Source organism: Notamacropus eugenii, chromosome 5 (assembly GCF_028372415.1).
Source record: "Notamacropus eugenii isolate mMacEug1 chromosome 5, mMacEug1.pri_v2, whole genome shotgun sequence".
In the NCBI taxonomy this organism is placed as follows: domain Eukaryota; kingdom Metazoa; phylum Chordata; class Mammalia; order Diprotodontia; family Macropodidae; genus Notamacropus; species Notamacropus eugenii.
Window position 1 is genome coordinate 378,379,794 of NC_092876.1, and position 25,171 is coordinate 378,404,964.

A 25,171-nucleotide genomic window follows, 5' to 3' on the forward strand; every position below is an offset into this window, starting at 1 on the left:
TGACTTTTTATTATTAATTTTATTAAGGGGATTTGTTCTGTGAAGTTTGGATTCAGTCAAAAGGCTGCACTTGAGGACCTAGAGGGCCACATGTGACCTCGAGGCCATCGGTTCCCCACCCCAGATCTTGTCCAACCCCTTCAGTTTACAGATGAGGAAACTAAGGACCAGGAAAGTTAAAAGATTTACCCCATATCACATAGATAACTATTAGAGGTGGGATTTTTTAACATAAGATCTTTGGCCAAAGTCAGTGTTCTGTTCCTCATTGGTCTTGAGGAATTGAGACTATTTGGAGATGAAATATAATTGAAGAGCTAAAAGTTCAGGACAAAAATTGTGACAAAAGATCAAGAAGTAAAAGAAAACAAAAGAAATTGGAGGTGGGAGATTTAAAAGTGACAGGGAATGCTGTTTATCCATTTACAACCCATGTGCCTTCCTGGTAGCTCCCAAGTAGCTGAGATAATATGTTCATATAATCTCATGCGCATATGTTCTTAGGAGATTTCTCAACACTATCTGGGTCCAGTTTTCTTGATAAGAATTTAGCAATGGGGAATTCTCTTCATGTCCCAGCAGTTTGTGAAGACGGGAGCTAGAGAGTCTCTTTAAACACCTTACTGTAGACTGTGTCATTGTCTGTGCCTATGGCATTTTTCAGGCACTGCCAGAAATAAGGATGAGCCTGTGGGTTAGTGGGCCACTCCAGGACAGAGCTCTTACACAATCTTTTTCTGAGCTGGAGGTACTTAGATCTCTGAAGAGCTTTTTCAAGAAATATCAGAATAATCACATCGAGTTTTTCATCTATGAGCCTTTGATGTGACAAGTAAAATGCTGTCTTAAAATTCCCTGACTTGATATAGTCATTAGTCATCACAAATATTGTTTTTTTGCTTAGTTGTATACTTTGGGAAAGGTTTTCCAAAACTGGTTTTCCTGGCAACCAATCTCGTTCTTCAAGACACAAGTTGAATTGCTTCTCTCCTTGGGTTTCAATGTTTACCATCAGCTCTTTGATGACCCATTCCCCCACCTTTGTATCGTTGGTGTCATAAATAATAAAAGCATCGTAGCAAAACTCTGGTGAAACCAGGCGTTGATATCCCTTTAATTTGGCTTTACAAAAATGATAGCTATACCACATATCCCAGAAATACAGGTGGTTTGTGACTGGAAGAACCATCAGGCAAAGAATGATGAATACGGAGGTAGAGTACAGAATCATATTAGTCAAATCTAATTCACATGTATATAAATTAAGTGAAACCAAGCTCTGGCCTTTATGTGCTCCCGGTCCTGCACAGGTGACTTCAGTGGCTAAATAAGGAATAGTGACCTCTGTTTGGTTAATCCACCACACCAACCATACAGCATCACAATTACACAAAAAGTGATTGCCATGTAAAAGCAGCATATCAAGTCGGTTAAGGACATTGTCTGGGAAGCTTGACTTTTGAATGACATGAAGATTATTTGAACTAAGGTCCAGATATCTCAACTGAAAAGCATCCTGGAGAAAATTCTTTGTCAGGTTATGGATCTTGTTATTACTAAGTATCAGCTTCTTGAGACTTTTGGAACAATTAGATAGTACTTTAGGAACAGAAGTCAGATGGTTATAACTGAGATCCAGAGTTTCTAGATTCTTAAGACAGATGAGCTTATCCCAGGAGAAATGCTTAAAATTATTTCTGGACAAGAAGAGAGTCTTTAGATTTGGAGGCATTCCCTCAAAAACTTCAGCAGGCAAAAAACTGAGGAAATTTTCTGAAATATCCAACTCCTCCAGCTTGATCAGATTCTTGAAGAGTTGCGAATATCGGTTATCACCATCTCTCCATAAAATATCTAAGTGGTTTCCTCGGAATTCCAGAATCCTTAAAGATTCACTTTCCATTTCTGTGCTGGTGGAGGTGGAGATATCATTCCCATTCATCATCAATTTCTTCAACATAGGTAGGTTCTTGGTGAAATTAAGCATGTGAGTAATCCCTTCTGATTGAAAGTAGTGACTATTACCACTAATATCTAGAACTTCTAGTTCCTGCAGTTCCTGAAAAGCCATTGAGTGAAGCAAATCAAGTCTGTTGTTGGAGAAATCCAGGTATTTCAATTTCACCAAAGGTTGGAATTCACTGCCATTGAGAGCCTGGCTAATGCTATTTCCTGATAAATTCAGGCAGCTCAGGAAAGAAAGATCCTGGAAGTCACTGGACTTGATAAAAAAGATATTATTTCTGCTTAAATCCAGGGTTTTTCCATATGACTCACAGTCATTGTTGATTAGTGAGAGGGAAGGCTTCTCTTTGCTTTTAAACATGCATCTTCGGGCAAACTCGTCATATCTGAAATAATGCATGGAGTCAAATACTTGGGAAACATGGAACTCCGTAGAAGTCCTGGCCATTGAACAAAATCCATTTTGACTTGACTCTTCAGAAGGAGATATTTTGTTAACAGAAAGATCAATGTTTTTCAGAGAGTGCAAATCTTTGAACACCCCCAGGTCAGCAATTTTTATAAAGTTAGTGCCAAGATCTAACACTTCAAGCTGTGGGAGATTCTGTAAGGGCAAGAGGTTGTTCATTTTCAATTCCTTAAAGACATACCCTTTGATTCTCAAGATTTTCAGATTTTTCAGTGAAGCAAATGCTTTTGACAAGTTCAAATAAGCAAGGTAGAGTTGTGGTTCATAATTGAAAGACAAATCCAGTTTTATGAGACTGCCAAGAGAATATAAAAATTTGGCATCTCCAATTTCTTTGGCCAGGAAGTTTTGGGAAAGGTCAAGTTCTTCAAGTTTGTTAGTGTTTTTAAACCATCTCTCAGGTATGTTTCGGAGTGAATTACTGTGGAGACGCAAAAATCTTAATTCAGTTAAAGAATCAAAAGCATGTGGATGGATCTTTAAATAACTGTTATTTGGACAAGGGACACAAGGAAATGGGACATTGAAACAACGAGGGCAATTTCCACTTAAGTCAAGAATCTGTAATTGATGGAGGTTTTGAAAATCATCCTTCTTGACACTTTGGATAATATTGTTATAAAGGTAGAGCTCCGTTAAACTGGATGGCAAAGTAGTAGGAACAGTGGTTAAATTGTCAGCCTTTAGGGATAATACTGTTAAATTTCTCAGACTCTGGAAGGCATCTTTTTCTATAAAAAAGGAAACATTACAAGGATTACGGAAATAGCAATTTTGACCCAGATAGAGTATTTCTAGGTTGTCCAGCTCAGTCAGGTTCTCTTTGGTGATGGAAAAGATGTGGTTTGCTTCAAGACTCAGCAGCTGTAAGCTGGAAGGAAGGCCCAAAGGTATTTCAGAAAGTTGATTTGCATCCAAGTACAATGACTTCAAATTAGTGAGATTTCTAAAGCTGCCAACATCGATATTTGGACTCTTGGTGCATATGTGATCTTTTGATCCTAGTCGGACAGGAACACAATTGCATCGGAAATCAATTTCCACCAGATTTTTCAGACCATCAAAGGAGTTTGGGGAAATTTTGGGTATGTGATTGATGGTGAGGGTCAGGTTGGTTGTATTGTAAGGAATTCCTTTTGGGATTTCTGTGAGACGTTGATTAGTGCAATTGACCATCACGCTGGCTTCCATAATGTTCTGAGTGACGTTACAAGGCAAGGTTTTAGGAAACCATCTAGCTCCAGGAAGTTTGTACCATAGGAACAGGTGAAATAGAATAAGGAATGGTCTGTATAATTCTCGCATGAGGAATATCTGAAAGAATAAGAAGGAGAGAACTAACAAAGAATGGATTCTGTGCAGACCTTAAATAGGTGTGAAATTAATTTCCATTTATTACATCCATTTTAACAATAAAGATTTTAACCAAACAGTTCCCATCCTCAAACCCTTTAAGCCTTCATGGTGATTGTTCTACCTTTCTTACTACTTACTTCTCTCTAGGTTTTTGGGACACCACTCTCTCCTGGTTCTCTGTCTCCTTTGCTGGATTCTCTGCCACATTGTATTTATAGCTCTCTCTCAGAGATCCCCCAGAGTTCTGGGCCCTCTTCTCTTCTCCCTCTATACTACTTCACTTGGAGATCTCATTTTTAATGGATTTAATTACCATCTTTGTGCTCTTGGCTCTCAACTCTACCTACCCTAGTCTAGATGCTTACTGATTTCCAGTTTCACATCTCTAACTGTCTTTCAGATCTCTTGAAATGAATGTCCAGTAAACATCTTAAATTCAATATGTACAAAAAGGAACTCATTATCTTTCCCCCTAAACTGTCCCCACCTTCTACCTTTCATATTACTGTGGAGGGCAACATCATCTGCCTAGTCCCTTAGGCTCTCAACCTAGGAGTCATCTTGGGTTCCTCACCATGTCTCACCCGCTCATATCTAATCTTTTACCAAGACCTATTGATTTCACCTTTTCAACATCTCTTGTATATGCCCCCTTCTCTCTTCTGACTACCATTACTCCAGTGCAATTCTTCATCACCTCACACCTGGACTATTGTGATAACTGGTAGGTCTACCTGTCCCAAGTTCCCTGCCCTTTCACCCCATCCTAATCCATCTTCCATTTAGCCACTATAGAGATTTTCCTAAATACACATCTGATGATGTCACCTCTATATTTAATAAATTCCAGCAGCCTGCCTTTCACTTCCAGGATCAAATACAACATCTTCTGTTTAGCATTCAAAGCTCTTCATAATTTAGTCCCTCCTACCTTTCCAGTCTTCTCACACCTGTCTCCCTGCCATGTATTTCTCAATCCAGTGACATTGACTTTTTGGCTGTTCCATGAATAAGACACTCCATCTCAAAATGCCATCCACATACAGAGAAAAAATTGTGAAGTCTGAATGCAGAGCAAAGCAGACTGTTTGTTTTCTTTTTTTTCTTTCACATGGTTTCTTCACTTCATAATAATTCTTCTATACAACATGACTAATGTGGGAATGTGTTTAATAGGAATGTCTATGTATAGCTTATATCAAGTTGCATGTTGTTTTGGGAAGGGGAGCAGGAGGGGGAGAATATTTAAAACTTATGGAAGTGAATTTTGAAAACTAAAAATAAATAAATTGGAAAAAAAATTTTTAAAAAGAACCAAATTTTAAAAAAGATACTCCATCTCTCAGTTCCAGGCATTTTCTCTGACTGTCCCCCATCCTTGCAACACTCCTTCTGCTTTTCTTCCTCATCTTAGCTTCCTGGCTTTCCTGCTTTCCTAAGTCTGAACTAAAATTCCACTTTATGCAAGAAGCTTTTCCAAACTCCTCCTAATTCCAGTGCCTTTACTCTGTCAATTATTCCTATTTATCTTGTATATAGCTTCCTTTTATATATGCATTTTTGCATCTTGTCTACCCCATTGGATTGTGAGTTCCTTTAGGACAGGTTCTATTTTTTGTCTCTTTTTGTATCTTCAGAGCTTAGCACAGTGCCTGACATGTAGTAGGCACTTGATAAATGTATATTGTTGCTAGAGTCAGGCTTTACAAGTGGATAGTCTCAGATACTTGCATGGTGTGACTTTAGGTACAACACTAGTCTATTATTTATATAGCTAGATCCCTATTAGTGCAGTTAATGAATGGGAAGAAGTGATAGCAAAATTTGAATTTTTGTTTCATATTTCCATTGGGCTGGAACCAATTACCTATATATTATTGGAACCAGTTTGGTGGGAGCAAGATTTGAATTTTTGTTTCATATTTCCATTGGGCTGAAATCAATAACCTATCTATCTATCTACCTATACACACATATATCATATATTACATATATGTATATATAATATGCATGCATGTATGTATGCATATATATATGTCTTCAAAAAGTATAAATTCAAATAACATGACCTGTTCATGGCATTCATTATTCTAATTAATGGAACCTAGCTATACTTGAAATTCTACCATTTAGCATTTAATTTCTTTGTTTTGTTTTGGGGGGTGGGGTGGGGGAGAGACACAGTAATGTAGGAATCTCCTTAGAATTTACCAATTCTAAGATCCCAAGAGATATAGAGTTCCTCCACTGTGGAAATGCCTTTCATCAATGTAACTGGCAATTCCATTGTAATTTAGTTTTAGTTGCCTGGAGCATTGAGAGGTTAAATGATTGCCAATAAGCTTATATTTAATATGTCTTAGAGGCAATGTTTCAACTCCAGTCTTCTTTACCTAAAAATAGTCTTCCATCTACTATGCTCCATTGTTTCTCACTGTAGGATCATAAATCTAGAGAAAAATGAAAGTCTTTAACCTGTGTCCTTATGCCTTTATTTACAGTGGATAAAGGGGAGTAAAATAAGCAACTAGGTGGTACAGTGGATAGAACACCTGGCCTGGAATTAGGCTAACCTGAATTCAAATCCAGCCTCAAATATTTACTAGTTGTGTAATCCTGGGTAAGTCCCTTAACTTACCTCAATTTCCTCAGCTTTAAATGAGGATAAAAATAGCACTTACTTCCCAGTGTTGTGAGTATCAAATGAGGTAATAATTGTAAAGTGCATTAGTATAGTGGTTGGCACATAGTAGGCTCTATATACATATTAGTTATCATTATTATGGAGAATAATATGATCATTGATCCAGGGCAGAAGGGGACCTCAGAGGCCATTTTAGCAAAACTCTCCATTGCACATATCAGAAAATTAAAACCTAGGAAGTTAAAGGCTTTCAATTAGGTCATTAGGAAATTTCAGAGGGAAGACTTGAACCAAGGTCCTGTCACTTCAGAGAGAGTCCCCTTTTTACTATAACACAATTGCCTCTAATGAGAAAAAGCAAGATTGAAACCCAGATTTCTCTTTTAATGTCATTTTTATTTTTTTACTTTAATAAAACTAGCATTTCCATGACATAGTATAATGAAAGAGACGATTACACATGAAACTGCAGACCTATGATGTACAACCAGACTTCTGACATATAAACACAATGGTCTTTCTACTGTATATTCTATATGAGTGCCAAGTCTCATGCCTTAATATCTTTAAGTCAAGTAAGGTTAATATGTTATCTTTGGAAGGGGGAATGCATTAAGCAGTTTTCAATGGTTAACAATTGGCTTGGATTAGTTGCAGATCTTTTCCAAGAAGTAAGTATATATAGCACAAAATGAGAGAGGCAATAGTAAATCATTACTGATAAGGAGTGAGATAGGAGGGAGAACCAAGGAAGTGCCTAAGGACGAGGGAACATCTAAGTAGATAGAGATAACCTGAGAGCTTTGTGTACCCTTTGAGGAAGAAACACAGGTAGGAAGGAATCAGGTAGGAAGAAACTAAGAAGGGAAGATTGATGAAAACAAAACTGCCTCCTTTGTGACTTTTCCCAGGGCTCTCCCAGACTTGAGAATATTTCAAAGTTCTATTTTGTTATTTAATTTCATGATTTTCACAGATATTTTAATTCCAAATAGTATCTGGAAAGGAAAAAGTTGTGACTATCCGAGATTTTTGGTTTGATTGATTTCTCTTATTCTAAATGACTGAAATTAGCAAGTTGGACAAAACTAGGGATTCTACGAGGCAGAGTTGAGAGGGAGTGTGTTCCAAAAGTAGGGGAAAGTCAGAAGTAGGAGATGGAATGAAGAGTATGGAAATGAGAATAATATGAAATGTGACTAGCAAGGCTGCTATTGTTTTGTCAACTGACTCTTCATGATTCCATGGACTATGTCCATAGGGTTTTCTGGGCAAAGATACTGGAGTGGCTTGCCATTTCCTTCTCCATTGTGTCTCCATCTTACAGATGAAGAACTGAGGCAAATAGGGGTTGAATGACTTGCCCAGGGTCACATAGCAAATGTCAACCTTGATTTGAACTCAGATCTTCATGACTCCAGGCCCAGTGCTCTATCCAATGTGCCACCTAGCTGCCCCCGACAGACAAGGTCGTGAGAACCATATTGTGAAGGGCTTTGAATATCATGTTGGAGGTATCTGAATTTTGTCCTAGAAGTAAGAAGGAACTACTGAAATTTTTTACTTGTTTGAGTATCCAGAGAAAACTCACCTTGACCTTCCAAATCTATCTACTTAATCAGGATTAGAATTAGTGACTCAACCAGTCACTCCAAACACCCTTATTGTTCCTTGATGAGGTTAGTAATTATGATAGTGTTTCCTACCCCAATTACATCTCTATTCTGTTACACTTATTTTGCCACAGACAAAAAGTATCTTATAAAAATGAATTTAGAAATGTGCTTTAGGGTTGCAATTTTTTATAATGATTGAGTATTCATTGACAACTGACTGAATACTATAATTCAGTCTGGTAGAAGTAGGGAGCGATAAGTAAAATAAAACAGAATTCAATTAAGAAAACAAGACTTAGAAAAGATGATTTAATTCAGGCTGTGTATGATACTGCGAGAAATAGGAAACACTTCTTTGGTCCAGGGAAGTCACTCAGAAAGATTTAATCTCTGGGAGAAAGGGGCATTCTCCCAGTAAAGTAAAGATAAAGGTTTTCAGAAAGGAAACGTTAAAGAGCTTCTAGAAAGATTCCATGGCAGCTAGGTGGTACAGTGGATAGAATTCCAGGCCTGGAATCAGGAAGACTCATCTTCATGAGTTCAAACCCGGCCTCAGACACTTATTAGCTGTGTGACCCTGGGTAAGTCACTTAACCCTGGGCAAGTTACTTAACCCTATTTGCCTCAGTTTCCTGATCTGTAAAATGAGCTGGAGGAAGAAATGGCTAACTACTACAGGATCTTCGCTAAGAATACCACAACTGCAGTCACAAAGCTGGAACAACAGTAACAATGAGGAAAGTATTGTAGGATTACTTAGCAGTTTTTCTCTGACTCTGTCAGAGAATTCTTTACAGTTTAATAGGTGTGAGAGGGACTATATTCCTTAACAAACCCAGGATTCACCTCTGTGCTTCACCTCTATGCCATAAGGGAGATCAGAGTAAGACTTTAGTAGAGGAGGTTTAAAATAATTAAGAAGACATAAGATCTTCTCCAACTTGTTTCTAGCTTTATGATTTAAAATGTGAGAACTGGAATGGATCTTAAAAATCATCCAATCTGGGAGACAAAACCAAGATGGCAGATAGGGGGCAGGCACCCAGCTGAATTCTACCAACATTCCCCTCCAAACAACTTTAATGCCTCAGATCAAATCATGGAGGGTCAGAATCAACAAAAGGGGGAGGGTAAAGCATTTTTCCAGTCTATGGAAACTTAGGGACCTGGTAGGAGAGGTCTCTGACACCAGGATGGAGGCCTGTCTAGAGTGTATGTGGCAGCGGTCAGTAGCAGCTGCTGAAGGGGCTTTCAGCCCAGAAATGGTAAGGAGGTTGAACAACTGCTCGGAAAGAGATTACAGGGGTCCCTTTGCTTGCCCTGGGTACAGCTGGAGCTGATCAGCAACTCTATTGCCCATATTCTGAGTTGTAGTCCCAGAGCCAAAAGAAATGCTAGAGCTTCTGGCTGCAAGGAACTAGGGACCTTTTCTGGGTAAAGACCAGAGGGCAGACCAGGAATGCAGTGACTACACCTCTCTCCAGGTCATTCTACCGTGGAAACACCAACAACCTGCAGACCCCCCTGAACTAGCTCTGAAAAAGCAGCAGGAAAAAAGTCTGATTCTTGGGACAGACCCTCCCTATCGCTAGCTGATCAGAGCCCAACTTTAACATAAAGTCAAGAAATAGACTGGAAAAATGAAGAAACAACAATGACATAAAAGAACTTGACCATAAAAAACTACTGTAGTGTCAGGGAAGATATAAATTCAGAAGAAGATAACAATATTATATCTAATTTTAATTGATTCACTGGTCCTGACCTGTGCCCAAATGACTTAGCCCAAAGCAAAATGGCCTTAGGAATGTAATAAGCCAAACAGTCACTGGATGGATGCATTGTATCAGAATCCATGGTGAAAAAATTAGTATTCCAAGGCTAATATCAGAAGGAAATATCTCTAAAAAGGATTAAAAGTCATATAAGGAACTCAATTCAATTGTCTACCAACAGTAAGATGAGTAAAACAAAGTTTTAAAAAAAGATTCTTTAGATTTAAAGATCCTTTCTCAAATCTTATTGCTTTAAAAAAAGAGCATATCTTGAGAAATTAGCATCTGTCTCTAAGGAGTTTTTGAAACAGGATTAAGAATATAAACTTTTTCCTTTGTTCCAGTGGGGATTTCTATTTCTGGATAGTCTGCCTTTCCTTTTCTATTTCAACCATCTGGTTGTTTGCCTACTTCAGATTAGACCCAAACTTTTAGTTTTAACTTACTTTTGGGGGATAAATCAACTTTGAGATACTTTTTTTTCCTTTTCTTTTTCTTCTTTTTCCTTTAATACAAATGATTCATGTTTCCTCAATAATTGCCAAATGACATTCGTCTTTCAGTAATTTGATTTGTAAGAAAAGAACACACCATTATGTCGGGGAAGGCTTTGGTAATGAATCATAGCTAATTCCACATGCAAATAGACTGACTAAATCTGGATGCTCAATTAGGGAGTTAATTATGTTGAAAATGGGATTGCTCCCTTTGAATGCACAGGTGTTTCATCCGCACACTTAAGCCCTGGGAAGGGCTTTCATTCTGGGAAGGCAGAAAATGAGTGTCTGGTGTACAACCACTTAGCGCAGTCATCTCTACGTTGTCTTACATATCTATCTACAAGGTAAGCATTTATAGCAGAGAAAGGCCTACTCATTGTTAACTTATTTCCCTTACAAGATGATGTTTCCTGGAACTCTTCTATTTTAATGTTTAGGGGTTTCTTTCTGGTTTTTGTTTTGTTTTAGCTATTGTTTATATTGATAGAATCACAAATATTAAAAAGAGTAAGAAGAAGCTTATGTCTGGCACATGGTCAATTTGAAAGACTAAAATGTTTTATGCATTTTTATTTAATACTTAAACACTGAATAAAGGAATATTTTCACACATGAAAAACAGAAAAAGAGGATTATATGCAAAACTGTGAATGTAAGTACAGCTTGCTTAAAAAAGAAAGTATGCAAGAGGAGCAGCTATGTGGCACAGTGGATAGAACACTGAGCCCTGGGGTCAGGAGGACCTCAGTTTAAATCTAGTCTGAGACAATTTCCTAACTGTGTGACCCTGGGCAAGTCACTTAACCCCAATTACCTCCCTCCCAAAAGTACATAATAAATTCAGCATCTTTCTTTCAAAGCTGTCCTGCTTGAGACTAAGATATTGAGAAGTTTCTAAAGATCCCTTCTAGGTCAAAATCTATATCCTTCAAATAGTTCTCCAGGAACAAGCCTATGAACTCAGAATTTTATTGTTATCTTACCTTTAAAAAACTCAGAGTCTGATTTTCATTTCTATCTCACTGGCCAGATTTGAATGCAGAGCTCTCATTGATATCAGTGGCTACTCCACGGACAGAATTTCTGATTATGAGAAGGCAGAAAGAGAGCAGAAACTGTGCCAGAGGATCTCTAGTCAGGACCCAAAAATGGTCTCAGTGGGTTAGAACATGGGGCCAAACACAATAAAATGAAATTGAATAGAGATAAATGAAAAGTCCTATGTTTCAGTTAAAAAAAATCAACTGTGAACAGGAGGGAGGAAGTGTGTCTATCAAACAATTCTTGCGAAAAAGATATGGGTTGGAAAGCTTTGTGTGTCAACACTGATGTGGCTGGCAGCTCACTCTTTGTATCCTAATACCTAAAGCAATGCTTGGCATATAGTAGTCATTTTAATGAGTGCTTGTTGTCTCAGGTTGCATCAATATACGCACAGGATCTAAAAACACTACAAAGTGATCAGATCACATCTAAGGGTAATGTATTCAATTCCATTTGACCCATTTTGAGGAGATGCTAAGTGCTTTATGGATGCTTTGTGATTAATTGATAGACATACATGGCCCCCCCCAAAACCCTTTTCTTACATCACAGTAATTTCCTGGCATCCCTCCCCCTACTCACACACATAAAATCCTCCCTTAACACATATACACACAAAATTAGGCACAACCGACTGATAAAGCAAGTGTGTTTGACAGGGTAATAAGTGTGGGATATTCAATCCCCATAGTCACCTACTTCTCTTCTGAGAGGAAGGGAATGTATTTTATTCTCTGCTCTCTGAAACTACGCTTGTTCTGTGTATTTAATCAGACTTCAGCTGCCATTCAATGTTGTTTTCACTGTAATTATAGTCAGTGTGTATATTACTGCTTAGGTTTTGGTTTCTTTGACTTAACTCTCCTCTTTTCATGTTTCTTTGAATTCCTTATGACAATAATTTCTTTTGGTATAACATTATTCTCTTGCCTTTGTACACCACAGTTTGTTTAGCCATTCCTTGTTTGATGGGTGAATCAATTGCGTGTATGTGTGTGTGTGTGTGTGTGAGTGATTGTTTAACTAGTATGAAAAGTGCTTCTATGGTTACTTGGTAATGCAATTTTCTGTCACTGACCTCCTTAGAGGATTTACCCAGAAGCAGGATCAATGGGTCAAAGGGTAATGAATAATTTAGTGACATCATTTATATAATTCCAAGTTGTTCTCCAGGATGATTGTACTACTTTGCAGCTTCTGTAACAGTATATTAGTATGCCTGTCTTCTCAAAACCCTTGACTGAGTATTCCACATTTTTTCTTAATCCTCTTTGCCAATTTGATGTTTTGGAGGTTAAAAAAACCTGGTTTAAAAAAAGTGGTTTTAATTAGTATTTGTTTTATTAATGACTTGGAGCCATTTTACATATGGTTATTGGTCATACTATTTTGGGAAAGATATTGAGAAACTGGAGTATTTGCAGAAGAAAGTAATGAGGATGTGATGAGGGGATTGGGATTGTACCATAGGATCAGTGGAAGAAAGTGGGGAATGTTTAACTTCAGAAAGATAAGACTGTGTGTGGAGGGTTGGAGGTGGCAGAGGATGATAAATGTCTTCAAGTATTTAAAAGGCTGTTCTGTTGATAAGTCATTAGTTTTAGAGTGATAGACTAGGGAACATTCAGGGGAAAATTCAGAAGCACACTTGGGCTTAATGCAAAAGCAAAAAGAAACCAACTAAGGGTTAGCTAGGTGGTGTAGTGGATAGAGTATCAGCCCTGGAGCCACAAGGACCTGAGGTGAAATTTGACCTCAGACAATTTCTAACTGTGTGACGCTGGGCAAGTCGCTTAACCCAACTGTCTCCAAAAAAATCTGAAAGGGAAACCAAACTGAAAAAATGATGGACTACTTGGGGAGGCAGTGAGATTCCTCTCTGTTAGAGGTTTTCAAGCAAAGGCTTGCTCATAGGATCGTGAATGTGATGTTGGGAAGTACATCCATAGGCTTATATTTTCTAACCTTCTCATTTTACAGATCAAAAAATTGGGTTTCTCAAAGTGAAATGACCCGACTAAGGTCATACAAATAACACTTGGCGAATCTGGAATTCAAACCCAGGTTTCTTTGATTACTCTCCCTGTTCACTGCACCACACTGTCCTTTCCCTACTCTGACTGTTGGGATTCTTGTCTGGGTATGGGTTGTTCATTGAAGACCACTGATGATGTCCCTTCTGTCTCTGGTATTCTGTGCTCCTGAGCATCCAGAGTACCCACTTGTGAGAGTGGTCCACACCTTCCTACAAATTCTGATATTAATATGAAATTATGACATGGTCTTCTTCGGCACTGAAGGATGAACACACACATGTATCTCTTTTGAAGTCCTTCACAATCTAGTTCTGGCTTCCTTTCCATATTTATTATATATTACTCTCCTTCACAGTCTACATTCTAGCCAAAATGACCTATTTGCTGTACCCTAGATACTACAACCCATCTCCTGTCCCCATACCTTTGCACTGGCAAAGGAATATGCTTCCTTCTTACCTCTGCCTCATAGCGCCTTGGTGGTAGAGTGATTAGAGCATTTGATCTAGTGCTCAGGAAAGATCTCAGTTCAAATTTAGCCTCAAATATTCACTGTGTGATCCTGGGCAATTAACTAAACCTCTGTGTACCCCAATTATAAAATGAAATCATTTAAAAAAATGGGATCACCTACCTCCCAGGGTTTGTATGAGGACTCAATAAGGTGACATTTGTTAAAGTACCAGCACATAGTAGGTGCTATATAAATATTAGCTATTATCATTATTGATAAACCCTAGTTTACTTCAAAGCCCAAGTGCCACCTCCTACAGGAATCCTGTCCCAATACTCCTAGCTTTTCATACCTTTTCTCTGGAGATTACTTTGTATTGTGTGTTCAGTTTTCTATGTGCATGTTTTTCCTCCAATAGAATATAAGCCCTGTAAGCGGGGTTATTTGGTTTTTGTCTTTGTGTCCCCAGGATCTAGCATAGTGTGTGACACATAGGAGGTGCTTAATCAATATTTACTGAATTTCATTGATATCATGATATTTCAATTTATTAATTGCTTTATTTTCTGAGAGATGTTTAGAATGATTCTCTAAAACATAGATTAATGTATTCCACCACTAACTGAAGATTAATATAAGGAGATTTTTCTACTCTGACTTATCTAAGCAAATCTTTCTTTCAAGCACTAATCATCTGCTCTTCTTAATTGAGTGGTTTTCTCCATTATTACTGTCACCATTTATTTTTGAGGTCAGTTGTCTTACTACCCAGCAGGAAAGGACTTTGAAACCAAACTGGGAGAGCTAATGCGGTTCTGAGCATCCCGTCATGAGAGGAAGGGAGCAAGAGGCAAGCAGGGAAATGTCTTCATGGGGTGGTTTTATTATGTTGATTCCAAATAACTGCAACATGAACATTAGGGGTAGAGAAGCCTAGGTCATCTCTTGGTCTTCCTTGCCTTCTCTAGGATCAGCAAAAGCTCCTTAAGGATAATTCCAGCCTAGCCTAGCACTTTGAACATCAACGTTTGCTGCACTGAGGTGAATTGACACTCATTCAAGGCTTTCTTCCTACTGTGATCAGAATTGAACTTGCATTTAAAAAGGGGAAGCTTAGGAGAGAAATTAACATATTTTGTCAGTATTCTGTGTCAAATGCTCATGGATTTATCTGTTCCTGAAGATTTTAGGTAGTTGGAGGTGGGGGAAAGGAGGAGTTCAGTGGATATAAAGCTAGACCTGAGGTTAGGCAGGTGGGAGTTTGAATTTTACCTCAGACACTAGCTGAATGACCCTGGGCAAGTCACTTAACTGTAGTCTGCCTCAGTTTCCTCATTTGTAAAATGTGGATAATAACTTGATCTTGTAATAATCAAATGAGTTAACACATGTAAAGCACTGTAAAGCATGTTAGGTACTATTATTTCAAAATTTTATTCCCTGTAAATGAGGAGGGTATTGTGTACTATATTCAGCAGCAGGCATTTTCCAATAATGGCATATTGTCAGACTCTAAATATTTTTTGCTCACTCTATATTGTTCTAACTAAAGCTGCAAAAAAGTCTTAGAGATAAGACGGGTGAATGTCTGAACAGGCAGGGTCCATTAACACCTAATCAGGAGACTTTAGTGTGAACCATCTTTCCCCATTATATAATATATATTATATGACATATAATATATATTATATAATTAAAATAATTACATAAACATTGTATATATACATATCACATACATTACACAAACATTGTATATATATGCATATATTATACATATGTATATATACACACATTATATGAACAAACAAACTTGTGACAGGACATTACACAGTGGATAAAATATTCCTAGGGCAGTACTTATTTCCATGGTCTCATGAGCCAGAAGGGACCTTACATATTATCTAGGCCAATTGGTCATTTTACAGATTAGGAAACCAAGGCCTAGAGAAAGGAAAGTGACTTGCCCCATATCACAGACTTAGTATAGAGCCAGGATTGAAACCCACATCTTCTGACTACAAATCTAGTGCTTTTCACTAGGTTGCTTTGCTCTTAGAAATTAATGCTCTTGTTAGACATGACAGTGCATATTTATAATCCCTACTACTGGGGAGGCTGAGGATGGTTGGATCCCTTGAGTTCAGGAGTTCTGCGCAGCAGTAAGGCTAAAGCCAATTAAGTGTCTGCACCAAGTCTGGCACCAATATGATGAGCTCCCTGGGAGCAAAGATTCATCAAGCTGCCTAAGGATGAGTGAACCAGCCTAGTTAAAAAAATGGAGCAAATTAAAGTTTTTGTGCTGATCATTATGGGGATTATTGGACACAGGAGTGGCTGCTACATTTCTAGCCTAGGTGAGATAGGTGAAAGAAGGAAGGAAAGAAAAAGAAAGGAAGGAAGGAAGGAAAGAAGAAAGAAAGAAAGGAAGAGAGAGAGAAGGAGGAGGTAAGGAGGGAAGAAGGAAGGAAATGGAGGAAGGAAGGAAGGAGGAAAAAGAAGGAAAAAAGGAGAAAATAAAAAGAGGGAAAGAAGAAAGAAAAAAGGAAGGAGAGAAGAAGGAAGGAAGAAAGGAGGAAAGGAAGAAGGAAAGGAATGGAGAAAGAAAGAAAAAAGAAGAAAGGGAAGGAAAGAAAAAAGGAAAGGAAAGAGAGAAGAAAAAGGAAGGAAGAAAAGGAAGAAAGAAAGAAGAAAAGGAAGAAGGTAAGGAATGGAGTACATAAAAATAAGGAAGGAAGGAAAGAAGGAAAAAAGGAAAGGAAGAACTAAGAGAAGAAAGAAGGAAGGAAGAAGAAAAAAAGGGAAGGAGGAATGGAAAGAAAGGAAAGGAGAAAGAAAAAAGAAGGAAAGAAAGAGGGAGGGAGAAAAGAAGGAAATGAATGCTCTCATCTCTATGCCTCACTAATTTGTTTTGTTTGCCAGTTCATAGGGACACCATCAAGCCCTTGACCTGTTGTTTATGATTTTGAATACGTTTGTCAGCAAAGCTTCACAAGGGTGGGTTCCCTCACTTCTACAGATACAAGGATGTGATTGGAAGTCAACAGAAGGCAAAAGTGAAATGAGGTTAAGTAGTCCGGGCCATTAACCAAGTTAGAGGAAGAACAAGGATGAGTACGATGATTTGTTCCTTGTATTGATAGGTTCATAGCTCTAGAGTGGGTGGTCATCTGGTCCCCATTTTTTAGATGAGGAAACTGAGGCCCAGCACAGTTAAATGACTTTCCCAGGTAAGCGTCAGAAGTAGTATTTGAATCCAATTTCTTAGATTACTTATTCAGCAAAGGTTAATGCATTTGAATCTTCAAAATGAATTCTATTTAGCTATAATTCTCAAATTACAATTATAGTTTATTATTTTAAAAATGTGCTATTCACATGCATGAAGTTTGTTCATCAATAACTTTGTAACACCTGCTCCCAAATCATACGCAGTATGATGTATAAAACCATGTAAAAAGTTCAACTTTTATCAATTACTGATGGAAGTCAGGTTATGTCTAATAAATGCCCATGTCTGGCCCAGATCAGGTCCTAGAAAGCTCATCATTAAGTATGATACTTGGCTGTAAGCTGAAATCCTTGACCATCACTTGGACCCACCCCAGGGCCACCTGGTATCTTGCCCAAGGTCTGCACACTGACAATCCCTCCTCTTGTGGTTAAGCATCTGGTTTCCTAAGCATGGGTTCAGAAGGAGGTTGCTAAGCGTTCCATTTAATAAGTAAAATGAACCCAGTATATGACTATCTTCTCTATAATGTAATTCTCTTGAAAACCAAAATGCTCTCTCCCTCTTTAAATTATTCTGTATTATTATATACACTTTTAATTTATTTATCAGTTTTATACTAGTGAACATAAGCTCCTCAAGGACCAGGACCCTTCTGTTATTATCTTCCTATTTTAAGCCTGACACAAAGTAGGCTTTTTAATAAAGAAAACCAAATGGTGCAAAAATATGGACAACTTTTTGTGCAATCTAAGAAGCTACACAGGCCCAGTACTGACTAACAACTGAAAAAGCTGCAGTCAACTCATGAATGCAGAGGGATATTACATAGGGAAAGGAAGACTTCAGAGTAATATCGCAAGATTTGTATGAAGTAATACAGGGTGAACAGAGTAGAATCTCGTGATCAACATACATCGTTATAACTAGGTTCTTAACAATAGATTGCTGTTTGATTACAATTCTGTAACTTTTAATGGCAACAAGACTCAAGTTAAAAACATTAAATGACACTAGTATTAACTCAGTCATCCACATGTCCTTTATTCTAACAGAAACTGCTAAAGTATAAGGATGCAAAACATTCACAATAATTCTTTTATTCTGTTTTACTTATCTATTTAGGAGGACTTACATTGGGGGTGATTTCATTACACATATACTGGGGGTCTTTTGATGTGTTAGAAAAATTATCAATAAAATTATGTGTGTGTTCGTCCTTCATTGCCAAAGAAGGCCATGCCATCAGAGAAATAATGACAAGACTTGAGCTTGACTTTGTTTTGAGTGAGGGAGGGCTGTGCAGGTTACCAGCCTCACTTCTCCTCCAGAGCCATCTGAATCCAGTGACCAGATATTCATCAGGATGACTGGAGATGACCCAGGATGAGGCAGTTTGGGTTAAGTGACTTACCCAAGGTCACACAGCTAGTGAGTGTCAAGTGTCTGAGGTGAGATTTGAACTCAGGTCCTCCTGACTCCTGCACTGGTGCTCTATCCACTGCACCACCTAGTTGCCCTATCAATAAAATTAAAGAAAGGATGAAAGGAAAGTGGGGAGGAAAGGATGGGAAGGCAAGGAAGGAAGAAAGCAAAGTGGAGAAGAGAGGAAAGAAGCAAGTATTTTTTAATATTTGTTGCAGGGATCATGCAAAATACTTTGCAATATTACCTTATTTATTTGATCCTCACAACTCTGAGAAACAGATTCTATTATTAGTCCTTTTTTACAGTTGAGGAGACAGGCAGAGTGACTTGCCCAGGGTCATGCAGTTAGTGTCTGCAGGCTAGATTTGAACTTAGGTCTTCCTGACCTAAAAGGAAGGGAGAAAGGAAGGAGGGAAGGAGGGAGGGAGGGAGGGAAAAAAGGAAGGAAGGAAGGAAGGAAGGAAGGAAGGAAGGAAGGAAGGAAGGAAGGAAGGAAGGAAGGAAGGAAGGAAGGGAGAGTCAAACAAAAAAGGAGAGCAGCGTAGTATAGGGAGCATTTATTTATTCTGGAGGCTTAAAGAAAGAATCTCCCTTCCAACTCATGGGCACAAAAGCCCACTATATGGTAGTACTGTTCTTTGACACATATATTCTTTATTTCCCGGGTCATGAGGGCCCAGAATTTTGAAAAGGTGATAGGGCTTTCAGGAGGAAGGTTGATGAAGTGGAAACAGCACCAGATTATAGACAGAAGGTCTGGGTTCAAGTCTCATTCTTTTGCTATGTGACCTTAGAAAGGTCACCAAGCTTCTCAGAACCTCAGAATATAATACTTGCACTACCTTCCTCACAGTGCTACTGTAAGAATTAAGTGAAATAATGCACAAAGCCCCCATAAAACATTGCATAAATCTGAGCAATTCTTATTACTGTAGGAGAATGGAAAGTATTCCCAGTTGGACTGATGTCAGAGTATAGTCATAGGATTACTGACTGTGTGAGGAACAGTAGGGATGGATCTGAAAATCAGGAGACCCGTGTTTGAATTCTGGTTCCACTCACTGGTTGTGTGACTGGGGAAGTCATTTCTCTGCTTGGATCCTCTGTTTCTTCATCTATTACATGAGGATAATAATACCCACCTTGTACAGTTGTGGTGAGGAAAGAATTTTGTAAACCTTAATGTCTTCTAGAAACATGAAAATTCTTAGAAGATAAGAAGTAGAAAATAGCAGATGAGGTAGTAAAAGTACCAGGTGGACAATGGATGAAAAGCTGAATGTTCTGTCATTTAAACATTTTACACAGAATGATTACAATTCAGGGGTGGGGAACCTGCACCAGAAGGCCACCCGTGGCCTTCTAAATCCTCAGGTGTGGCCCTTTGATGGATTCAGGCACACTTAAGCATGTAGAAGGCCACACGTGGCCTTCAGGCCCCAGGTTCCCCACCCCTGTTTTTGATAAAGGTACATTCTTTTCATTGCTAAGTAAGCACTCTGAATAAGAGAAGAGGCTATATATGTAATATTTTTATACTTCTCTAACTGTTGTGACTAAAAAAGAAAAGCAATTGCAATCCTTTCTCTGGCAGAGGGGAAAAAAACAAAATGGAACCTAAACCTCTTCCTTTTTTATAAATGTTGAAATACATCTAATTGGATGTTAAATTCTATGAGAAGAAATACCAGAAAACTGTAAGTCTTATAGCATAAATTTGTGTAATATTTATAGAATCACCGAATCTCAGAGTGGAGAAGTTCCTTAGAGATCATCTGTCCCAGCCTTTAACATTAACAAAGTTTTCTAGGGTCTACTTGAACACTTCAGTGACAGATATCTAACTATTTCATAAGTAAATGTATTTAATTTTTGCACAGTGACAATTTGTTTAAAAAAAGTCTTACTTTTGCTCATTTTTGGTTGGAATCTGCCTTTCTGTAACTTCCAGCTGTTGAATTTCTTACTCTTCCTATACTTTGGAGTCACACAAGATAAATTTTTTTCTAAACTAAATAACCTCTCTTCCCTCAAAGAGGCCACTAGGTGATGCTATGGATAGAGATCCAGATTTGGAATCAGGAAGACTAGTTCGAATCTTGCCTCAAAATGCCTATTGTCTGTACAACTCTAGGCAGTCACTTAACTTGCAGATTAAACTTTAAAGTGTATCATGCATATACTTTTTTTTTTCTTCTGGAGAGCTGGTTGAGAAATATTTAACAGCACACTTTGGCTAGTCTGGTCTTCAGGTAGAGATACACAAAAGAGTTTTTGAAGAAGGTAACATAAAAAAGTCAGAGTTTCAACTTAATATTCTGATTTAATATAGTAAGAGCATGTGTTAGAAATATATTCATCTCGGGGTGGGGGGACATCTGGACCAAAATGGAATAGCCTTTGCAATAAACTTTCTAAGCTTTATGAAGTTTTTAAAAATCAAATTACTTTATTTAAAATAACCAATGTTTATTTAATTTGACCCCACCTGTGTGTGTGTGCATGTGCATGTGTGTGCATGTGCGTGCGTGTGTGTGTGCGTGTGCATGTGCGTGTGTGTGTACGTGCTGAAGGATCTTCATTAACTGTAAACTTTTATCAATCATTGTCTAGGCATAGGGTACCGTGCTAGGTACTAAGCATACAAAGAGTTAAAAAGCATGATTCCAAGCACCTCTGTCTTAAATGTTTGCCTAAGAGTATCCACATATCCACACACATATGCATATATAATACATAGAGACACATATATGCACACACACATAAACATTTTTCAGACACAAATATGAAATTATATTTACATTTTGGGGAGGAAGAAGCACCATAATTGGTACAGGGAACTTCTGATAAGGAAATTCCCTCTATCAATACAAATTAATACATGCTCTGCACCTTTCAGTCTTAGAGATTTGCTTGGGCCATTGAAAGGTTGATACTTGCCTATGGTCACATAGTCTGTATCAGAGGTAAGATTTGAACTCAAATCTTCTTGATTCGAAAAATATGTCGAACAGACTTGTTAATTATACTATGATTCTAAGAGAGACAGACACAGAGACAAAGAGGTGTGTGTGTATGTACGAGAGAGAGAGGGAGTTGTGTTAGCAGTTTCATTTTTTTGAAATATAGATTTGATATTCTTTCAGAAACATTTGGGACCCTCTCTTTTAGAGTAAAATGGAGCAGTGACCAATATCTGTAATGCATAATTCATTTACAAATTACAATGCATTTTCTACATGCTCTGATACATGCCTAATTAGAAATTACAGAAACATGATCAATATTTGACTTGTTGCGTGGTAAAAAAAAATATAAATGAAACAAAGATCACTGCCCCATTTCTGGTCATTCTTCACCTGTATTGTGTATATACACACACACATGTCCTCTAGTTTTAAACTATTAAACTATATATAACTGTTAAAACTATACAATTATATTAAAATTATTTTATACACATATTTGTGTGAATATTTATAGATATGTATTTCTACATAAGCATATATGTTTGTGTGTGTTTGGTTTGTCACACACATGATATTGCAAAAGTGTGCAGGTTTGAGATATTAAAACTATAGATTAGTAGATTAAAAGTGAATATATGTATGTAAATTATATAGTTATATAAATTAAACTTACAACTGCACTATGACTTTTGGGGCACCCTGTGTCCCACATACACACATACAGAAAACATTTAGAGATGCCACACATTTTTACCAGGTATCAGATTAAATTCTCAGATGCACCAAGCAACAACATTTTTTAAGAGCTGGAGGGTTAAGAACCAAGAGGGAGGTAACATGGTCATTCATAAAGGTTATTTCTCCTACTTCAAACTCTGTTGTTAAGCTCAATTCACATGCATTCTAGCAGAAATTTAGAATAAGCAACCATTCTCTGCCTCTTGATTGATCTTGGATGGAGAAAAGGAGCAAACCACAGACAAACCATTTAACATAACACTCAACCAAATTACAAAGTATTCAACAAAGCATTTACCAAAACATTTTCTTTTTTCTTAGGAAGTTAGAGTTTGATCCTACCATTTTTGGTCTTTTCTTTCCAAGTGGGATGTAACGTTCTCACTGGAGGAAAGCTGGGCATCAAAGAAACAGAGATCAGCCTGACATCGGTCCAGTAGCTTTAGTTAAAATAAAGGAAAAGCATTGTGTTGTACTGTCCCTGAGGGGGAAAAAAAGCTTTGTTGTCTTCACTAAAATATTTCAAAAAGTACAAGTGAGAGCAGTTATTAATAGTATGAACTTCCTCACACTCATTATAGACTAGAAACTTATTTTCTTTCAGAACATCATTTAAAGATTATTAAAATTCTTACTTCTCTGCTGTTCTTTCCAGGAATTTTCATTGGAGATTTTTTTCCTCATTAGTTTTCATTCTTTTCTAATATCATTTTTGTGTATATATGTATATATACACATATATACACACATATATTTCTAGTTTGCAGATTGAGTTAATTCAAATGAGAAGTAATATTCATCCATACCAATGCTGAAAATACCTTTTGGGTTCTCTCTCTGCTTCTGCACGCTCTAGAGACAACGAGTCTCCGTGGAATAAAGGAAAATTGGTGCTATATGGGTAGGAAGTGAAAGAAAGATTAAATAGAAGGAAGTGTACACTTAACAAAGAACAGACAGTCTGAGACAAGGTTTTGCAGAAGTAGAAAGTTTCCTTTGTTTCCTGCTAATTTAATTGTGCTTCAGAAAAAAAATACAAACCCAACAACAAACCACCTATCACTTAAATGCAAACAAATGAAGAAGATCAGTTCGAAAGAATGCCCATTGGAATATGGTACCCTGCTCTTTTTTCCTAAGGTTACTTTTATAGATTCCTGTTCTGTCTCCTACTGTTGGCTTGCTTTTTAATTCATCTTGTAGGTCCTGCTGGTCTGGACCAACAAAACAAAACAAAAAAACATCAAGCCCTCCAAAAAGAAACCAGTTAGTTCAGTCAGTTCAACGAAGAATCACAGTTACTTAGAACTTTTTGAAAAAAGAGGTTATGTTGTATGAGCAATACCTTTCATTTGTGACTTAGCACATGCTATCTGTAGTGTTATTTATGATTTTAAGTCTGCATCCTGACTCCCTCTTGACATTGTAAATCCTTCTGCTTCTTTATATCTTAAGCAATAGCCCAGCATCCCACTCACTTATCCATTAGAAAAAAAAATTAAGTACTGACTATGCTGACATATTTTTGGGAGGCACCAGAGGAGAAAAGATGCTCAGTAAATGTGGATGGTGATGGTTATCAGTACTGCATCTAATACTTATCCACTAGTAACTAGTACTGGATAAGCACTGTCAGGAGAGCAGAATTCTAGTCCCAATCACACCAGCCTTCCTGTGTGACTATGGGTAAGTCACTTTATTTGTCTGGGGGCCTCTGTTGCTTCATCTGTCAAATAAAGAACTCGTGGACTAGGGCAGAGGTTCTTAACTTGGAGTCTTGAACTTCTTTTCATAATTATTTGATAACTATTTCAATATAGGCATTTTATTTGATACTTAAAAACAAAATGAGCCATGATTCTGAGAAATCCATAGGTTTCATCAGACTACCAAAGCTGCACATGACAGAAAAGGTTAAGAATCCCTAGACTAGTGGGTTTCTAGTTCTGATACTACATGGTGATAATTCAGTCAGCTATCTAATCAGTTCAGAGACTGGGGCAAGGAAGAATATTTTAAAAAAACAAATCAATTCAACTGATTTATTGTTTGGTCTCAAGTGATTTTTAATTGAGCAGAAAAATATCAATCTAAATCTTTTGACTCAAAAAGAGTTATCCCTCTTTCTTAGATGAATTCAGCAAACTCATTAGCATCATGAAATTATATACCACTCTCCTATGTGTGAGATGTTACGTTATTCCACTTTTAATTACACATGAATGAATGAATAAACCAGGTGATGCAAATGGACGGTCTTACAGTCCATTTTTAAGAAGGTCACAATGTAGTGAGAGAGACAATACATATGGAAGATTTCGTCTACAAGTCAGATGGAAAAGTCCCATGGTCCTTTTGGGAGTAGCAGTGAAATAGATAATAATGTCTGATAAAATCCCATCAGTTTCTGATGTTGAACCATTTGATAGTGCCAAGGGCCTTGGTGTAATAATATTCTTTATAAGTCTTCAAAAGATGCAGCTGTATCATCTACAGGCTCAGCTGCCAGGCTATGACTATACAAGGTTCTGTGACTTCCAGGGTGAAGGCTTTGGAGACTGGGATAGAAGGATGTCTATTCCCAAGGCTCTTAAGTTCAGAGTCTTGAGCTATCTACGTAAAAGTTTGAAGGGAGATAGTGGTCAAAGCTATAGTGGTGGTTTCACTTTCCTGACTTGTCTTTCCATCCCTTCCCAAACCCTTCCCTGTCCCCCCCCACATGCTCCATTACCCCCACACTTTGCTTTGAAAGGACAGGCTTACCTACCTGGTGGGTGGCAGTCATTTAGTAGTTGAGGATGATGAGGGGCCCCTCCTTCACAGGAAGTGCTTCCCCAGATGATGTCTGTGAGGACTAGGCTGGAAGCAGGGCGGGTAGACTAGAGGGTGCTGCTACACTCTGGGCTCCCGTGGCTGTCTGCCTGTTAGTTGTAATTGGTCAGTAGTTG

At 37.8% G+C, this 25,171-nt stretch overlaps 1 protein-coding gene across 2 annotated transcripts; it reads right to left on the reverse strand.

Moving 5' to 3' along the window:
* TLR7 (toll like receptor 7) lies at positions 1 to 25,171 on the reverse strand. 2 transcript variants are annotated; one of them, XM_072614365.1, is made up of 3 exons: positions 24,991 to 25,171; positions 22,566 to 22,704; positions 1 to 3,748 (listed from the first exon to the last, which is right to left on the reverse strand). In XM_072614365.1, the coding sequence occupies exons 2-3, from the start codon at positions 22,566 to 22,568 to the stop codon at positions 599 to 601; spliced, it is 3,153 nt and encodes a 1,050-aa protein (XP_072470466.1). In that variant the 5' UTR covers positions 22,569 to 22,704; positions 24,991 to 25,171; the 3' UTR covers positions 1 to 598. The 2 variants fall into 2 exon arrangements, with proteins under 2 accessions (XP_072470466.1, XP_072470467.1); XM_072614366.1 differs by lacking the exon at positions 24,991 to 25,171 and adding an exon at positions 22,859 to 23,029.